At 46.5% G+C, this 19,956-nt stretch overlaps 1 protein-coding gene across 1 annotated transcript; it reads right to left on the reverse strand.

Moving 5' to 3' along the window:
* Positions 1-478: 478 nt before the first annotated feature.
* CITED2 (Cbp/p300 interacting transactivator with Glu/Asp rich carboxy-terminal domain 2) lies at positions 479-3,665 on the reverse strand. Its single transcript, XM_081997353.1, has one exon. It carries the CDS (start codon positions 2,495-2,497, stop codon positions 1,769-1,771), a length of 729 nt encoding a protein of 242 aa, XP_081853479.1. The 5' UTR covers positions 2,498-3,665; the 3' UTR covers positions 479-1,768.
* Positions 3,666-19,956: the final 16,291 nt, after the last annotated feature.

Raw genomic sequence — 19,956 nt, forward strand, 5'->3', positions numbered from 1 at the left:
GACCTGATCCGGCAGTCCTCGCTGAAGTAATAACTTGTGCGGGAGCTTTGCCAAAGGCTGGGTGGGGGCAGAAGGCTGCAACAAGTTGGCACTCAAGGAGCAAGCTGTCAATTGCCTTGTAACAAGGGGCACCTTTCTCCCAAATATTTAAAGTAGACCTGTATGGATTTGTCTCTATGGCTTTAGTTGGTAGCAGTTGCTGGGAGAGAGGGGTCACAGGTGGAATTTTTTAGGGATATATGCCCCTTCTCTGAAGCGACTGGAAATGAAACGCCATTGGTTCTGGCACGATGCAGGTCTGGATGGATGCAGCGGTCTCCCCTCTTAGCCCTGTGAGGTGAGAGGGACGGGACGACACCCACCACCCTCCCTTCCCCAAGTCACAAATACCTGCATGTTAAGCGCGTGGCCTTTTTACATAGCTCTTCCAGGTGAGATAATAAATATACAAAAGAACAAAGTCTACTATATAAAGGAAAGCAGATTTATAAAATTACAAGTTTAATAGATAAATATAATAAATACTTTATGCATCATAACTCTGGACAACTACATTTAAAGCAAGTATGTTGGCAAGTCACAAAAAAGTTGCGCCTCGGCAACTTTATTTTTCATAAAACCACACGGACAGGCATATTACAATGTTACGTATGAGGCTTTATGCTGTAAGTATGTTCAAATCCTGCTCACCTACCGAGTTCACCATGACATATATATGGGTGTTGTGTACTTTCTATTTTGGAATGTCTTTTTGCACACCAACATGGCCGTACAGATAGATGTTCTACTTACCAGGAGACAGTGGGGAAGAGTTTTGAAGAAAAATACTGGTAAATGACTTCTAGAAAAACTAAAGCATTTCTTAACTTTTTATTGACATTGGCAAATTAAAATAGAATAAATTAACAATATTTTCTCAAAAAAATGTTTTGTACAAAAATACTGTCAAAATTTCCTGAAAAGCTTTCAACACAGTAGTATCTTTTCATGTACTGAATAAACTATATTAGCACAGTGTCAAAATGCCAAAGACAGAAACAAAATAATATTAAAAAAAAAAAAAATCTGTGAAATGTTTGCCACTAGTCAACATTCCATCCACACCATATTATTGTCTGTACATATGGGGGAGGGGGAATGGGTAGCAGACTTTTTAAGTAACTATTACTTTTCCTGATCTGGAAAGGTTTGGCCCACATCTGTTAAGCTTCCAGTTTAGCATATTTAAAAAAAAAAAATTATTAGTCTGCACTGCAATGCATAGTTAAAAATTAAGCAAGATGGCAGCATTTGTGCAGTAGTATCTGCCCTTCAAAGTTCATGCAACCAACTGATGCAAATTTTTCTCCCTGCTCACCCAGATTTTGAATGCAGTTCAAGTCATTGGAAATCATCGTTTACAAAATCCACAAGATTAAGCAATTTGCCAAGATTAATATCTAACCGTTCAGCACTGTGGGAAGTATGGGCACGTTACTGCGAGGAAATTAAGAGTCCGAGGAGGGGAGGGGGGGCAACCAACATAAAAAGGCAAGAGTTCGCTAGAAATCATTACTAGGGGAGGGGACGTGAATGTCAAAGCTACAAAAAAAGTGGCAGCGGTTTTGGGGGGGAGGGAGGGGAAAAAAAAAAAAGAATTTATACAAGCGCATAGTTGACTCTTGCTTTCCAGATTCTCACCTTTTCAAGCCCTGAAAAGTGAGACACCGTGTCTAGGGGAATGTTTTCATTCGCACCGATAGAAAGTCCTTTGTTTGTTTTAAATGAATCAGCAGCTCACCCTGCTGGGCTGCTGTTTGCAAACGAAGTCCGTCATGAAGTCAAACTCGTTCTGTCCCAACCACAGCTCGGGCAGCTCCTTGATGCGATCCAGCCCCATTTCGATGACTAAGGACATGAGGACCTCCTCGTCGATGAAGTCAGTGTCTATGACATTGGGCGGCAGCATTGCCGCGGGGACGTGGGGGACGGCGGGCGGCAGGCCGCTGCCGCCGCCGCCGCCGTGCTTGGGGTTGCAGTCCCTGAAATGCTGCTGGCTGCTGCCGTTCAGCTGGTGGCTGCCGGGGTGCAAGTCCGGCATGTAGTGGCTGTGGGGGTAGGGGTGGTGGCTGAAGTACTGGTTGTTCAGCTTCTGGAGCTGCATGCTGGCGCTCAGCTGCCCTCCCGGGCTGGCGACGGGGGGGGCCATGAACTGGGAGCCGCTGAAGCGGGCGGGGGGCGGCATGCTGCCGGCCGGGTGCCCTCCGCTCACGCCCCCCGGCCCCATGGCGTGCCTCACCCCGCTGCTCGCGTTCATATTCCCTGCTCCGTAATGTATATGGTCGCCCATCAGGGCGCTGAAGGCGTGCTGCTGCTGCTGCTGCTGCGGCGGCGGCTGGTGGTGGTGATGGGGGGTGGGAAACTGCCCCATGCCCATCCGGTGCGCAGGGTGGTGGTGAAGCCCGCCGGATCCGTCGGGGAATCGCCCGTGGTTCATGGCCATCATGTGGTCTGCCATTGCCCACCTGGAAAGTTAGCGGGTGAATACATTAAGGGGAAAAAAAACCCAAACCAAAACAACCAAACCAAAAACCACAGCCTCGGACATCCAGCCGCCCTCTCCCGGACCGGCTGCATCTGCCCGCCCCCGGCAGAGACGGCTCCGCTGGTCCCGCCGTCCTCTCTTCCACCGAGGGAGGGAAGAAACAAAAAACACCAAAACGAAGCGATCTCCTACGGAGGAGTACAAAGGGAAAAAATAAAAAGGGAAGCCTGCGGTACGACAATCCCCGTCCCCTCCGCTAATCCGGCGAGCAACACGCCTTCCCACTCCAACTTGTGCATACCCACCAGCGGAGAGCGTTGCATTCGGCAACAGCCGCCTCCCCCCCGCGCGCTCGGGAGGCGCCCGAGCCCCCCGGCTTCGCCAGGGAAGGCGGCGGATTTCCACGGCACGCTCGCTAACTTGCGGGGAACGAGCAAAGAATTGGGAAGTCCCACCTAGCCGCCGTCAGCAACTTTTGGAATTAAGTCCTTTTTTTTTTTTTTGTAAAAATAACAGTAACGCGCAGATAAGGAGGCAAAACCAAGCAGCTGAGAAACACCTTTCCTCGCGTGTTTAAGCAGTCCCATTTTTCCTGTTGCACACAAAAGGGACACCCGGCACCAGCTACCAGAACCGCCTCACTCACCTCCCGGCTCCTTTCTTCTTTTGCTTCGAAGGTGGCGGTGAAATCAGTCAGTAAAAGTCACCCAGCATAGAGGGGGCTTCCCCGGCTCCTTCCTCGGTTGCCTGCGGGTGCCGTGAGCGCTGCCGCCGCCGCCGCAGCCCCGGATTCGTGTTTCACCCCTCTGCGCGGCTCATCCGCACTTGCCAACAATGAGCTGTGTTTCTTACCCGGCTTTGGCCGCGGCTAATATAGGATTTCAGAAGGGAGGAGCAAAACCCTTACAGGCAACCAGAAGTAAAACCTGGAGCAAGCCAGAGCGCGGGGGGAGGGGGGGGGAGTTAGACCAAAAAAAAAAAAAGGGAGGGGGGACACACACTAAAACCCGAACCGCTCAACACCCAAGCGCGCACACGCACAGGGGCACACGCGCGCAGGGAAACACGCGCGGGAAGGGGCCAGGCGGGTTTGGAAGGCATCCAAGCACCCCGGCTGGGCGACACGTGTGTCCGTGGGTCGCTTGCAGCCCCAGCTCCGCGTCCCCCCGCCCCTCCAGGAAGAAAGCGGGGCTCCGCGGCGGGGCGGCAGGGAGCAGCGCACCCCGCCGCCGCTCACCCGCCTCCGGCGCGGCCACGGCGGAGGATGCCGCCCGCCGCCCACGGCCCCGGCGGCGGCCACTGCCGGCTCCGCACTCAGGCATCGCCGGGCTCTGTCGCGCCCCGTCCGCCCGTGTCGCTGCAGCGCGACGACCGCGGACACGCGTGGGGCTGGGCGCTCCGGCAGCGCTCCCGGGCACGACGAGGTCCGCCCCCCTACGGTGCTGCCGCGGTGCAGGTGCCGAGCCCCACCGGCGTGGGTCCCCCGGACCCGCGTGGGCGCACCCGGGGCCGGCCCCTCTCCCGCAGGCGAGATCCGAGATCCACCTTTTTCCACAGACACGGGCGCCGCATGCGGGAGGGGTGTGTGGGGGGGTGCCGGCACACTCTTCCCCCACCTCCCCACCTCTTTCCACGCCTCGTGTTTGCCCCACAGCCACCCGGAGTGTGCAGGGCGACTGCACACCCACACCTGCCCTTAGCCGGTCCGATGGGGTTATTAACATTATTTATGATTGTTTGCCTTGGAGTGGTAAAGAAAAATGGAACAGGCAGAGCACGGGTGGGTAAGCGCTTTGCAAAGGCGGTCACCTATCACTCCCCTGTGTCCGGCAGCACCCTGCCTCGCAGCATCCCCCCCGGCAGGGCCACGCGTGTACAAACTACCCCACCCCCCGAGACCGGCGCTCCTGCCGCTTGCTCTGGATCCACCAGCTCTTCAGCAGGGCAGCCATGCTGAAGTGGCAGGCAGGCGCCGAGGGGCCGGGGAGGCCTGCTGCAGGGGAGCGCTGGATGGTGGCCTCTTTCCAATCGTGCCTTGGCCTGGCTTCCCGCTCCCCCTCTCTGCTTTCCCCCTCTCAGCTCCCCACGGGCACGCCGAAGGGGCAGCGGTAGGGAGGTCAGCCTCCCCGGCATTGTGCGTTCCTCTTTCGAGGTCAAAGCGGCCGTCGTGTAGGCTGGGCTGGGGTTTGCTCCGCCACAGACTCCACAAGGATGCAGCAGTGCAGAAGGTCCTCCTTGGGGAGGCACAGGCGAGGGCAGATGGGATGCTTCAGGGCAGCCCTCTTGCCCCCTTTTGGGTGGGCCCTTACCTGGCCACAGTGGACTATGAAGGTGAAACCAAAAGGAGGGTTAGCTCCACCTCATCTCTCCCCGGGATGGAGGCAGAGCAGGGTTCCTGGGTGCAGTGAGGTGGGGTGGATGAGGGGAGAAGCGTAGTTCCCTGTGTGGCTGGTGTAATCCTTAGCAAAGCCACGCAGGCAGGCAGCAGTGGTGGGCACATGCGAGATGCCAGAAAAATACCTGTCTGACACCCCAGCTGTGAGGCACAGCCAGGATGGAATCAAAGCCCTCGGAGGACAGGAAGCTTTACAAGTGTCAGAGTTACCTCGAGGAAGTGAGCTCATCTTGCAGCTCCCTTTGCTGCAGCGATTAAGTAGGATGCCCACCATGATTTCACCTTTTGGTCTTCAAAGGCATGTGAGCAGGTGGATGTCTGGGAGTTGCCGTCGAACCAGGACCTCCAGTCTTGGCCAGGGATGGTCAGAGAAGTGACAGTACCTTTCTGGAGATTTTTCCTTCTCATGGTTGTGCAGGTTTTGCAGGGCGAAACAATGAATAATAAGAAGATCCTGTTCCATTTGGCAAGTAGTCAGCTGTGTATCATGACAAGTGGTTTGTTTAATGTCACATATCCATGGTGATACTGGTATGCCTTTTTGCTCTCCACTGCCTTAAGTTTGCGATCCTTTTTAAAGCCAAGCACACATCGTATCACCACCCTGCAAATGCCCTTTCCTATTTTCGGCTTTCAGATGCTGGAAGCTGCCAGCTTGCCAAAGTGAGTTATGGACAATTGGCATGAGACTGCCAGCAGCAATAGTCAGGAAGTCACAGCCTCCATGACACCTCACTCATACAAAACATATCTTCAGGTCTTTGCAGCCCACACGCAAAGAACTAGGCAGGACGGAGCTTTCTTCATCAGGGCTCGCAATGGGTTCCAGATAAGGCTCAGCAGAGCGGTGCCAGATGAGCCAAGTTTTTCAGTGTTTATGATCATAGCAAAGTGGGAACACAATCAGTTGGTTGTTTTCCAGGAAACGGCTGAAAGACCGGTGACAGGCAGCTAGGGGAATGCAGGACAGAGCATGAGCCCATCACCACTGAGCTAGCAGGAAGCCCCAAATGTCATGTTTGCCTCTCCTGATCAAAGCCATGGTTATTTAACGAAATCTTTTTCACTCATATTCTTCAAAGTCTTCCACCTACCTGAGTTGGTTCTTCAGTCAAACAGCAAGAAAGCAGCGTACTGCCTATCGGGAGGATGCTGGAGATGGCCAGGGGTGGGAACGAGAGCAGCAGGGTTCACAGAGTCACTCCTCAGTGAAGAATCCGAGCAGAGTTGAAAGCAGAATGTGACTGCTGTGCCCATCTAGGAAGAATCACTGAGAAATTTCAAACATGACAACGGAAAAGGGAAAAGATGGATCCACAGTTGGGTGCTTAACGGAAGGTCAGGCAGGCACTGAGGCTGGGTTCTGGATGTGGCCCTGCTCACTCCTTCCAGACTGCAACATCTGCAGTGGAAGGAAGGAAAGGAAAATCAAAAAGGAGAATCCCAGATGGTGTTTTTCTAGGTACTTAATGGAAATGTTCAAGCCGGCTGACTAATGGTGCCAGGGATGTATCACTGGAACAAGATGCACGGGGCAACGGATTTCAGGGGAACTGGGATCTCAAAGTCCTTTTTTGCAATTTTGAAAATATAATCCCTAACTATCTGGGACTTGTCTCTCCCAGATCACCCTGGAGGTGAGTTTCTATGTGTTCCCTCCCATGCTGACACAAAGCAGTCGGGAAAACCCAGTTCAGGACATCTGCTAGGGTTATCTGATAGGAAATTTTATATTATAATGATATCCTGGAAGAAATGCCCTTTCTGTAGAAATGATTAAGCTCTTCTACTGAGAAGACAAGCCATGATTTTCTGGCTGCTGCTCTTGCTTCTGACCTCCTTACAGCTTCCTTCGATCCCACCCTTCCCCGGGGCTCCTGGTGCTTGGGAGGGAAGAAGGAACTGCAGTGCAGGAGGTCCCCAGCTCTTTGCCTTACCAGCGCCGAGCTGGACGGCCGCCGCTGGTTTCACTGCCCACCCCGAGGAAAAACAATAAGCATGACAAGTTTGTTCCAGATGGGCACCCAGGAAGCAGAGAAATGTTTTGGTCGCTCAACATGCACTTTTCCCCCCCGGAATTCTCTTTGTGAGAAGAACAGTGGGGTTTTCTGCCTGTGGGGTGAAAACGCAGGGTTTTTGACTAGGAGGGAGTTCCATTTTCTGCCATGCTTTACTGAGAGACTTATTATTCTTACATGGTTTGGGAGGTGAAAGAGGGGCCGCAAGATCAGCCATGGGTCTGGGCATGAGATCCTCCGAGTATTCAGGTGGGAAAGAATTACCTTGGCAAATTCAGATGTTTGAACAGCACCAAAGTCCAGATTACGGCAGAAAACACAGGGTTAACTCGGTTCAATTAGTTCAATAGCAGGCACGAGCTTCCTGAAGCCATCACAGTTCCCTTCTGCCGGTCCAGACACCAGCCAGACGCTCCCCGGAGCTGATCATCTGCCCTCCCATTTCAACAGTCTTCTCTCCTGGGGAAGGCCACTGTTCAGTGAGGTACGGCACCTGACATACAGGTAGGCAGCCCAAGTGTGGAAGACAAGAGGTGACCCGCCGGGGATTTCCTTCAGCGGTGGCGTGCGTTCCGAGGAGCGACTGGAGCAATGTCAGAGCACATCTGTACAGCCGGCTAGCGCGAGAGAGCGGGTGGAAACGTAGCGAGAGACAGCGTGTGCCATCTCCATTACTCAGCCCGGGACTCATTTTTTCTTTGCTGGGTTTCACAGGGTAATTGGTCTGCGTGCTGACTGGAAGCGATTACTCTGACGAGAATGGGGGTTACCCGTGTATTTATTAGCAACAAATCTTTATGAAAAGCAAAGAGTTACCCAGAGCAAGGAACTTCCTGAAGTATTTGGGGTATGCTAGAGGGTTTCACATGATGACAGCCCTTGGTGTGCCAGGCACCGAAGATGTACACATCGAAGCATTGCTCTAAATCAAGGAACACGGGCTATGCAAATGGTGTTACTCCCTCCCCACCCATCTTTTCCTGTTTGTTTAGATGGCTCAAGATAGTAACATGCCGGTATATTTTATATCAGTAACAATGAGTGTGGCTTTGCACGCTTCATCTGCATCGTCTGACTCGTGTGAGAATGTCTCGGGAAGGGTGACAAGCTCCATGGTTTTACCATTTTGCCCTCTCAGCGCAGTGCTTCAAGCCTGTGTGATCGCAACTGAGGTTCTTCCTTAAGTGTAATTTCCCGGCAAGGGATTTTCTTTGAAAAAGTAACTGTAAAAATGGGAATACTTATTAAGAACATTGTTTCTTGAAGAAGTTCAGGAGGATGTAAATACACAAAAATAAACACACACATAAATAAATCATTAAGCAAGTATCACTCCATTTCTGTTCTGCCACACATGGACCTTTTTGCTCCTCTTCACTTCTGTGTATTTGTAGGAACCAGAAAAAACAAAAGGAAAATATTCAGGTGCCTTTGAGAAAGTGGTACTAGCTTCTGTAGTAAACCAAATAACACCAGATTCAAAGAGAGCATAGAGATGGGAAGCGGTCACCAGCTAGGCTGTATGAACAAAATTTTGTTCCATTTGGGGACTGAGCCAAGTAATAATACTGTTTTGGATCAGCAAAGACTTTAAAAAAAAATCAGGTTGAATTAAATGTTTTATTTAATTAAAAATTATTAGAAAGCAGAGTACATACTTCTAAGTATGTATTAGACCTGGATGATTACATCCAAAGTGTTCATTGCATATATTCTGTAATTAATTGAACTAGTAGTTGACAAGTAATTTATTTGAAGTCCACCAAATAATTGAAGCTTATTATTAGAATGAATCGGAATGGTCCAAAAAAGAAAGATTTACGAATACAAATATAGGCCCCAATCCAGGGTACATTTATACACACGATTAACATTCACATTTTTTAGGCAGATCATTTCACACCGTACCCTGCTCTCTCGTATCTGCACACAAATATTCTATTTTAAATCAGTGAGGCTGTGCAGGAAGTAAGATACTTCTCAGTATGAGTAAGGTTGACAAAATCTCAACTTCTCAAACCACCAGCTGATCAAATTGACACAACTTAAATCTAGCAGTGGTCTGTACTTGGGACTGGATGTCCAGGTGGTTGCATCTTCACAGCACAACAGTCCATTTGAGACACTGTTCTGTGTGAGTGTCTGGCCTGGAATTTAATAATACCCAATCTTAAATGTAATTATATTATTCCATTGATTAAGTCCATATTTTCCCTTTGCAGTTCCAATATTTCTGACAGGAAGAAAATGTTAGTAAAATTAACATAGTTAATATAAGAGAAACGTTCTGTTGTTGTACTGAACGTCAATTTAGATTTGGGTAAGCACATACTTTGGACACGCTTATTGGACCTAACGGTATCATATGCAGCAGAATTTTTCTAAAACACATGAGAAATACTGACTTCCATGGGACTTTGCGAGGGTTCAGCCTACAGCAAACAAGCGCGTGCCGAAACAGTGTTGTCGTATGTAGGAAAGTAGCTCCTCAGTATAATCACTGTGGTCATTAAGGCTTCTTCCAGCATCCTTGAGACTTTGAGTTTTATTTAAATAAATAGGAAAGTAGTTTCCTCCTCCTCATGATGATAAAGGGTTACAAGCAGCTGTGATGTTGGTCACGTGTCACACATTGTCAGCAGAGAGTTGCAGGTTCAGTTACATTTTCTCCTTTGATTTGATTATGTTTTTCTCCTAAATTAAATAATTATAATGTGTGTACTGTGTGGTAATGGCAGCAGCATTCATTCCGGGCCTTTACGAATATGCTGTGGGTTCAGGATAATTTGTAAGCAGTAAACCTTCTCATCTCGTTCAGCATTTTAGGCAACTTACTTCACTACACCTTCTCCGGTGCGGTTTCCTTTTACAACTATGAAGGATCTGGGAATCATTCCAGCCTGACACATCATTTCAGTGGATTTTCACTGCATTTCTTTATTTGAGGACTTGTAACCCTTTTTACTGCAAACCTCTATTTTGAGGCTTTATATTTCAGGTTGGGTCTCATCTCAATCCAGCACTTCACACCGTCTTTCTCTGGAACACCAATATGTTATCTTCGTTCTCTGCGGCAAGGGTTAATCTTGCTCAAAGAGGCCATTCCCAGTGTAGAAGATGCCTATCTGTGCTTCTCCCTTCCTGAATGCCTGCTGCAGAGGAGGCTTGCTGCTGTCCCTCTCCGGATTAGTTACACGCTTTCTATGTATGTGGATTACTTCCTGCTTTGCCTCAGCCTTTCATGTTGGTTGGCACCAGCCGAGTGGTGTTTCCACTTGGGTAAGTAGCTGTTTCGTGGGCCATAGGATTCGGAAGCAGCGGTACGTTTCAAGTTCTGCTCTGAAACGTCTACAAGTCAGTCAGTTGGACCCCTGAAAAAGAATGAAATGCAAACAAAATAAATGTAAACAGTTCAAAATAGTTTATATTTCCTAAAACTAGTTAAAACTCAAGTTTTGTAGCCCCTTATTTGGAAACATGAAGATAAACCCTGTTTTCTTATCAAACATATCTTTGTGAGTGCTGCAAAATTATGATACACTGATTTTTTCTGTTGATTAATTTCAGTTTAAGTTGTTTTAAGGAAGGCACAGCAGATGTATGTGATTTTTCACACTTTGCTGTTCTTATGCATCAGCCTGATGATATCATACTCAAGCACTAATAATACTACTACTTGCCTTTTACATAAATTAGCACTTTACAGCTTCAGAGCATAATACCAACATTACCTAATTACTCTAGAATTGAGCATCCACTCTCTTCCTTTTAAAGGAGAAGCTGATGGATTTAAATGGTGATACGTAATCAGAAAGGAAAACAAGTCCTTTAACAGCCTAAGCAGTTGTTTCATCAACAGGCCGGGAGCCAGAGTGTTCTCCCCACTCTCCCAATTCCAGCAATGCAATGAAAATCAGATGCAAGCACCCAAATTCCTTTCTCCTTGTGAAAGTCTCACACAGACCTCCGTTTCTCTTTCTATAAAATGGAAAAACTGATACCCTTCTCCTAGAAAATGCCTAGCAGAGATCTTTTGGGGTGAACGCCCTAAGTATCATTACTGTGGCCACAGATATTTGATGTCAAAAAGATTTTAAAGCTGATCTAGTTTTCTGCTTTTATTTCAGATCATGAGTGGGATCCTGGCCACCTTAATGTCAGTAGAAATAGTCATTATCATCACTGACTTCAATGGAGACAAGGTCCACCCTGGCACTTTTAATCTCATACAAAAGGTCCCTTCCAATAACCTCTTGGCAGCGGCTCCTTGCAGCGTTCACTCCCACCCAAGCAACAGGGCAAAACGCTCCCCTCTCTTCTCTGCCTTCCCTGTGTCCTAAATATTCCACTCCCAGTGCCTCTTACCAATTACATCTGCAAGACTCTTTGGAGGCTCTTGCTTCCTTTGTGCTCCAGGATGAATTATCTCTGCAAACTTCCAATCCTCATAGCTCTTGTCCAGGAAGGTCACCGCAATTTTCCTTCCAAATAGCCCATTTCCTGCAGCTACATGTAACACCCGCCACCAAATCCCTCACTCGGTGAACAGCAGCAGTCCAACAACATATTATCCATTGCAGTGATGTTCTTCAACAACAACTTCTTTGCATAACCGCATCCACAGCCTCTTTCTTCCCTCCAGTCTCTGATGCCCCAATAACCAATTTCCATTCATGCAGAAAAGGTTAAATCCAACAATTTCCCTCACTGTAACACCTGTGCATGATAAAACAAATATCCTATAGTTTGCTCTGGTACGGAAGGTGTTCAGCGATAAGCAAGAATGTGTTTTAGGGCTCTTGCATCCTTCTGCAGTTGTCTTCAAGAGCTTGAGTAAAATATTTTCTCCAACTGTGAGGCTGGCCTACCCTTCTACCTCCTGAGGTTGCCTGCTCTTCCAATCCCCCCCGCCAGTCCCATGCCAGGGTAGGAAGAGGATTATTACTGCTAATAAACATGTACATATAGCTTTTACTCCTTCAAGAGTTTGAGACATATCCACTACTCTGTATTTTCATTTACAGATTTTCCAAAAGTCTTCACATTTAAAGGACAAAACTCCTGCCAGTTTGCAATGTTTTATGAACATTACCTTCATTGTCTTTTGTGTATAAATTCTCAAGGCCAGTTGATTGCTCAAGAATATTTATGTTGCTTGCGGAGTAAAACAAACAGCTCTGTGACTAATACTGGCTTAAATTCAGTGCATAGCTCTGATTAATGCTATCTTTATCTGTAATATAAGGTTCATTGCTGCTCATGTATTATGGCTAGCTCAATTTTTGTTAGCACAGCACAAGGGAACTTGATTTCAGAAAGAACAAATAGCTAAAAGGATATCTGAAATTCAGTCGCATGTATTTTGACTGAAGATAGGTATTCATAGCACAGAAAAAGCTGCTGGTACACCGCGTTCAGTATCTGCCTACTAGCAATGCCAACACTAACGTCTTCTAAAGAACTCATAATGCATCAGGCATTCAACAACACTATACCTGGGAAAGGATTCCCTCGTGGCCATACAACTGAGAAGACAAACCTCTAATATAAAGCAACTCACTAGTTATATCATCACTGATGGAGACATAAATCTGAGGGATTTCTATCTTAGCCCTGCCAATTCTTGAACACTGGAAGTTGAAGGCTCTTGTAATTTTTATTTTCTGTGCAACAACTGATGAAGTGGTACCTCCCTGGCTTGTATAATCCATTCTACTGATTACAGCAGTTAATGGACTGACTTGATTTACATGAGCTGAAAGACTGGGTTTCCTTTTTTTTTTTTTTTAATGTATGTTTAAGTCTCCTCTGTTTTGGTGGTAAACTAAGCTGTTTACCATAGTAAAAGTTTATGACCGGTTTTCTACAGATTAGTTATACGCTGCATTGATAAGCTATGTCCTTTTGTGTGTTTCCTTATTATTGAACGAGGTACATGTTGTGGTTTAACCCCAGCCAGCAGCTAAGCACCACACAGCTGCTCGCTCACTCCTCCCCAGTGGGATGGGGGAGAGAATCGGAAGGATAAAAGTGAGAAAACTCATGAGTTGAAACAAAGACAGTTTAAAAGGTAAAGCAAAACCCGTGCACGCAAGCAAAGCAAAGCAAGGAATTCATTCACCACTCCCCACGGGCAGGCAGGTGTTCAGCCATCCCCAGGGAAGCAGGGCTGCATCACGCGTAATGGTTTCTTGGGAAGACAGAGGCCATCACTCCAAACATTCCCCACTTCCTTCTTCTTCTATATAAAGTCCCAACTTTATATACTGAGCATGACTTTGTATAGTATGGAATAACCCTTTGGCCAGCCTCGGTCAGCTGTCCCGGCTGTGTCCCCTCCCAGCTCCCCGTGCACCCCCAGCCTGCTCGCTGGCAGCCCAGCACGAGAAGCTGGGCTGTCCTTGACTGCTCAGCAACAACTGAAAACATCAGCACGTTATCAACATTATTTTCATCCCAAATCCAAAACACAGCACTGTACCAGCTTCTATGAAGAAAATTAACTCTATCCCAGCTGAAACCAGGACAGTACGTAAGCATGCCATGTGCCATGTCTGGTCTGCCCTTCATTGTACAAACTTTCCTGTACTCTTTCTCTAAAAGCCATCATCCTGCTCAGTTAAGGTGCTGAGAGCCTAGTCAGTAACAGGGGAGATAACACGGCACTTGGCAGGACTGACCTCTACAAGGTCATTTGGTTTATTCTGTAGGCAGGTTTCTCTTCCACATCCCTCTAAGGTTGGCTAACTGAAAATTCCTATCAATGTTTTATGCAATCATATTATAATATTTTCTGTCATCCGTTTTTTTAATTACAGCTTATTTTCTGGGTTTGACCGCTGCAGCACACTGAGCAGACACCTTCATTAAGCTGTCCACACTGATGCCTCAATCTTTTCGTTGAAAGGTTACAGTTAATTCGGAACCCATCCGTGTATACGAGTGGTTTAAACCATGCCTTCCAAGGCGCGTTACTCTGCAGTTATCTACACCACGTTCCCTCTGCCGCCGCGTTCCTCAGTCACATAGTGTTGTTGAGGCTTACTGAGGTGCCTCACCATCCACCAGGCTTGTCGTGCCTGTCACTCTTACGTACCCGGCCTTTCTAGTAGGTCCTCAGTAAGTTCATTAAACAACGCCGCTGTTTGTATTGATCCTTGAGGCACCCCACTACGTAAATGCCGTGAAGAGAACGGAGCAATTATTCCTGCTTTGCCCCTGCCTGCTATCCCCTAACTGGATTTGCATCCACGACTGGCAGGGTGTTACCAGCCCTCCTCCTGGCAACTGGCCTTCCTTAGTAGCCCTTGGTGAACAGTCTTTATTCAAAGCCCTTTGACTGTTTAAGTAACTTCCTCTGGTCCCCCATTACCCTGCATTTTGCTATGGCTTCACAAAATTGCTCAAAATCCGAAGATCCGACATCAAAACCTTCTTTCTTTGCACTTTCTTTAGTTTGTTGACTCAGAAGTTTTTGTGGTGGTGAGTGTTGTTACCTCAGTGTCCCGTGCAGGCAGGTGAGCTTCAGGCCTGTTTTACTGCAGTGCTGCTGCGACCGGGAGCTACTTTATAAACCAAATCCGTCCAGCGGGCTGATGGCTTTTGTGCAAGTAGCAATCTCTCAGAAGCAATTCTCTCAGCCTCTTGAGAGCTTCAAGAATAAAATAAAATTGAGAAATCACGCTTTCTCAGCAAGGACGCATCCAAGTACCCACATCCCAGTTTGGGGACTGAGGGAGGGTTCATTTTGAACCCTGGGGTCCCGTGCTTGTGCGACTAAATTTGATACAGGCTGGTCAGCAGCTATGATCGCTTTCTCCCTCATGAGAGCTTCTCATGTTTTTGTTTTCATAGGTATAAGGAACGGAAAATTGCTTTGAAAGAAGAAAGGAGGAGTGGCACAAAGTGCTAGAGACTTGTGGCAGCGTGTGGGAAGTGGCGCAGCACCGCGAGCAAAGCTACTCCGAAATTGGGGGCTTTCACAGGAAGGGACAAACTTCCTTCCCTAAGGGGATTTTGAGGGTTGTTTTTTGTGGTTGGTTGTTTTTTTCCTTCTTAAGCACTGGTAATGGGTGGGGGCACCGCTCCGGTTAAAACTTGGGGAGTACTGATGGAGATTCAACAGTGGCTGGCAAGTCCAGCACTGCGGTGTCAGGCCACCGAGTCTCAATGGCGGTGTCTGAAACATGCACGGCCGGGCAGCTTCACCCGCGGCTGCGCGCCGAGCGTGGCGGAACTGACGGCGTTGGGCTGGCCTCAACACTCCTGGGAGGCTCCAGAAGAGACACTGGTGCAGACAAGGCCGCTGCGCCCCAAACAGCAGACGCTGCAGTTTTTGAAGGCCGCCTTGTTTACTACTTGTTGGCTTTTGCTAGCAAAAAAATGACAGGTTTAAATGTGCAAGACCAGCTGTGATTCTGGTCAGGACATGGCCGTTGTGCCCGCACGGGGCTGGAGGCAAGGGTGGGAGTTTGGTGGCGTGGGGGAAGGCTGGGCCGCCTATTTTGCTGGCTTATACAATGCGGAGAAACTGCATGGCAGGACTGCAGGTAACGTGCATCCAAATACCTTTTTCACTATTACAGGTAGCAGAAAGAGAAGCAGCAACTTGTACCCTGAGCAACTTGTACCCCGACATGGTTCCCTCAGCAGAATATACCTTAGGGCACTATATATACTCTGTGGCTGGTACCGCTGATACCACCTTGCCTTCCCAAAGCTTTGAGTTCATGGTATTCCAGTTTGGTGAATAAAAAGCTTAAAATATTTTTATGTTCACTTTCAGATTAACCTCAGAGTAGACCTGCCAAACCTGACACACTGAACATAAGTGAGACTCATTTTGGATTAATTTTAAGGCACTCATAAAAAGCATTACCCTTCCCCCCTTCTGATAAAAGAATTTTGGCGTTGGTTTCAACGATCCATTTAAAATCTCACTCTGTTTTTGAGGTTCTTTTTGTGATCTCATATAAATTTCTACTGCTTAGAAGACCTGCTAAGAATTCTTAATTGGTATGTGGAACAGTAAATAGAAAAACAAATGGCAGAGAATAATGGAAGAGAACTTTGAAAGTGGAAGAAGAACACTTTGAATACGATAGAAACAAGGAGTGACTCTGTTGCCACTATTCCAGTAATGCAAACCTTCTCCTTTAACAGCTCGCTGAATGAAAGGTCTCTTCCATAACCTTTTACCCTCTTCTTACACATTGAGGATTTTTCTTTTCTGAATTATTTTTGGAATCATGGTTCTGCAAAATTTGATTTCCTCTTTTCACCCCTCTATTTCTCTCCCAACTTCCTTCAAACCAAGAAATTAATTTCTTTCTCTAATAACTGCGTGTGGAATGGAGATTATATCACAAAAATTAGAGATGCAAATGGCAAGTTAGGTCATTCAGCAGTGCATCTGCAGTGCGTATGCATGATGACTCCCCACACTGTAACATGTTCTCTAGCGTTTTGTCCAATCCAATTTTGTAAATTGAGTCGACTTCTATTTAAATTGGGAGGCTGTTCCATACTACAGAGAGATCACCAGAAGAATGTCCTACATATGGCCCAGTTTAGGGATTTTTTTTTTTTTAATCAAGCTTTTGCCATATAAGTTTTAAAAACTTCTTGCTAACACCATATGGGGAAATGTATATAAACCGTCTAAGAACACTGGAATGGTGATGTGGCTTGTAGTCACTCTGGAAGAAAACTGAGGATTAATCTTGTCAATAAGTGCATTATGGGGACGGCTTCCGCAGAAGTTCTTCCCGCAGAAGGGCTCATTGCCCCAAATAGGAGCTACTCAAGTGCAATAGCTGCAAAACCAGTGCCACTTTATGTAGCATCCATTGAGTAACAAACTCAAAGTGTAATCTACAGTCTAAGAGCCTCTTAGTTGTTTTTGCATTTGAAATGATGAAGTGCAAAATTATTACAGGTAACTGCCTAAGCAGAAACCCATTAATCTAACCCCAGAAATTTTAAAATTATTTGCCCTAGTTTATTTGGTGGAGGAGACAGGAGGCACAATGTTACTGAGGCACCTCACTGTGCTTGAGTGATTTCAGTGTGAGCTGGCCAGCTACACAGCTGCTCCATGCCTCAGACCTTTGTAGCTTTTGGCCTGAATGTTCGGCCTCCAATTCCCTGCTCTAACCACTCCTTAGGACTTCTAATGCAGTAATTTGTCATATGAGGCATTAGAAAGAATAGATGAAGCTTCCATATTTCTTTTTTTTTTAATTAATTGGCCATTGTTATGTAGCTTAATGTTATGTTTTTATTTCTGAAGATAAACAGTCAGCGGGTACTGTTAGTACTTGGCTGCTTTGGAAATCAAGATTCTTTTCTCAGGTGCCTGAGGCTGTGTGTGGTGTTCCAGGCTGGAGCAGCAATCCCGTTTTGAAGTTAATTCCCCAATTGTCTCTACTTACTGAGCTCTGGTTTAGTTTGCAAAGTGGTTTGGTATATGCTACCTAAATTCTGTTTCCTTTCGGAGAAACTAAACCAGAAGCTTTGCTCTGCTTGTACACCAAAATGCCTTTGAAAGCTGGTGATTGTCCAAGCCTGTAACAGGTCCCTTGAACAACTCTGAACTGGCCGGGGGAGCACACAGCTCACGGGATCGGGCTAAACCTAATCTGAAGTCCCCCAGATGGCTTGAGTAGCAGCTACAGCAGCCTCCGTACCAGCAACTCCGATTGACCACTCTGCACTTATAATGTCAGATTATTGGCTAATGATAAACTTAGCCTGAGATTTTAGCAATGTACTTTTTGGCCCCTCTGTCTGGCAGTCTGGACCCTTGTGTGCATTAGGGATGCCCTACATGCCTCTTCCAATTCCACTGGAAAAATAAGTCATCTTTCTCTCTGGCTTAATCACTTGGAAACTACATCATCTTGAATTAAAATTGCTTTTTCCTATTTACAAAACCAGGAATGGTTTCTAAGAGCTCTGCCCCTCCCACATTGCTTTCTTTGCCTCTTTTCCAGCTGGGTCCAGCATGATTCCAGTGCTCAGATAACAAAGCACCCTCCGCAGGGTGATGCGGGTGGAGGCGCGTTGAGAGGGTGTAACTGCCCACCACACATTTAGATCTCTTTTCACTGAATCAGGTGAAAAAGATAGTACTTAATGCCTTTAAGAAAGGGCTGCCTGCCTGACAAGTACAAATTATACTTCATGTTCCTGTAATTTGACCAGTCAACACCTGGTCTAAAACAAGTGATATACTGTTAAAAAAGAATTCCAAAGCCACATCTAACACACAGACATATAATTTTCCCTATGATATAAACAGGCAGTTAAATCCCCATCTGCATCCAACCCTCCCCAGAAACCAGAAAACCTAAACACTCAAAACTTTACAAATAAGATTAAAAAAAATGAATAAAATGTAGGTAATAGCACACCAGTTTATATTTACAGATGTCTTCCTTTTTTAAAAAAATTAATGGCTGTATAAATAAATTTTCAGTTTTTGAGTCATTATAAAAATAGAAACATTTTAAGATAAACCCTGGGAAATAAAAATTCACCAGATAGGGTCTCTATCAGAATAAGTGTGTTTTATCTTGGCTAGTAAATTTAAGTACTACTTCAGTTTTGTGTGTATAAATAAGAAAACTGGAGTGCTCAGTTGACATTGGTTTAATAACTTCTGCTGAGAGTTATTCTTTAAATTCTGTTCGCTGCCAGAACCAAGTGTAGGTGCCCAGCAGATCAAACAAAAACAAAAACAAAGCAGTAAATAATTGTTCAAGATAGTACTTTTGAATTGTGGCACTTGGAGTACTAACAGTTTGGGTCTCTATAATACAATATATAATTGAACAAGCTTAGAAAAAGAAAACCAAACCCAAACTTGCTGAGGAAGAAGGATGTCTCCATGCATCAGAAGTATGTGGATAGACAGGAACTCAAGAGAGAATGAGAGCTTAAAACCAGGGCAAGGGAGGAAAGAGTCTGCAAGATTCAGTGGCTACCAAGGAAGAAAGGAATTTGGGGGCTGGTAGCGAGGAAAGTGCACCCTAGGCTGCTTCAGGCAGTCAGCTGAGTGAGCTCAGCCCCCCTTTTTTTGCTGCCTGACCAGAATCAGCAAAGCTTGAACAGGTTTGGGACTGACTTACATGAGCCCTCCAGTTCTGTGGGGGTAGGGATGTCTATCACGAGAGAGCAATTAGTAGAGAATGTTTGCACACTTGTCTCCAAATTGAGTGTCTGTCCGCAGCACTGGCTTTAAGAAAAGTACCTGGCACTGTGCTTTACAGGTTGTTAGGTATATATTCTGAGGATGTCCTGAACTGGAGCCATCGACTGAGGAGTGTCTTAAGCTGTGTTATGTAAGAAGTATCTGCCCTAAGAGGTGCTGATCATGGGCTATTCCTCCTGATTTTGTTAGGGCTCCTACTGTGAATAAGGGCTTGTCTACACATAAAGCTATTTCTGATTAATGCCACATGTGGATGCTCTGGCCACACATGACATTAATCAAGAACAATTAATCAGGAACAACTCCATGTGTAGACAAGCCCAAATTTAATGTGAGGGTGGTCACAGAATGGTGCTCTACACAAGAGAGACCTCAGAGCACATGAGTAATTGCCTGTCGCTTCCATGTGGATAATAACACTCCTGGCAGGGAATGAACAGACATTTGAGAATGATTTAATTTTTCATTACCAGGTACACGCCATTGTCAGCAACACCCAGTCTGATGAACACTGGACTGTGGATCACTGAAATGAGCATGTCTTGCTGCCTGGTATGTACAGTATTAGGCTTTGTATGCATTACTAGAGGCTTGCAAGCATAGCTGTGTTGGCCAGTGGTGAGAAGAAGTGCATTTATTCCTTTATCTTAGGAAAGGATAAGCACACAGAACGTAACACCGTCGCTAAATGGCTTGTTTTGCTCAGGACAAGCTTGGGTTAAATTTTCTTGTTTACAACCTAATTGTTGCTAGTGCAAAGCTGCTGACAAGTACTTCTTGTGTGGGCAGCCTTTAAAAACTGGGA

The sequence above is a fragment of the Phaethon aethereus genome, assembly GCF_964289735.1.
Source record: "Phaethon aethereus genome assembly, chromosome: 3".
In the NCBI taxonomy this organism is placed as follows: domain Eukaryota; kingdom Metazoa; phylum Chordata; class Aves; order Phaethontiformes; family Phaethontidae; genus Phaethon; species Phaethon aethereus.

Bases quoted from the DNA above. Each gene is read 5' to 3' on its own strand.
- CITED2 (XM_081997353.1), bottom strand. From the start codon at position 2,497: ATGGCAGACCACATGATGGCCATGAACCACGGGCGATTCCCCGACGGA.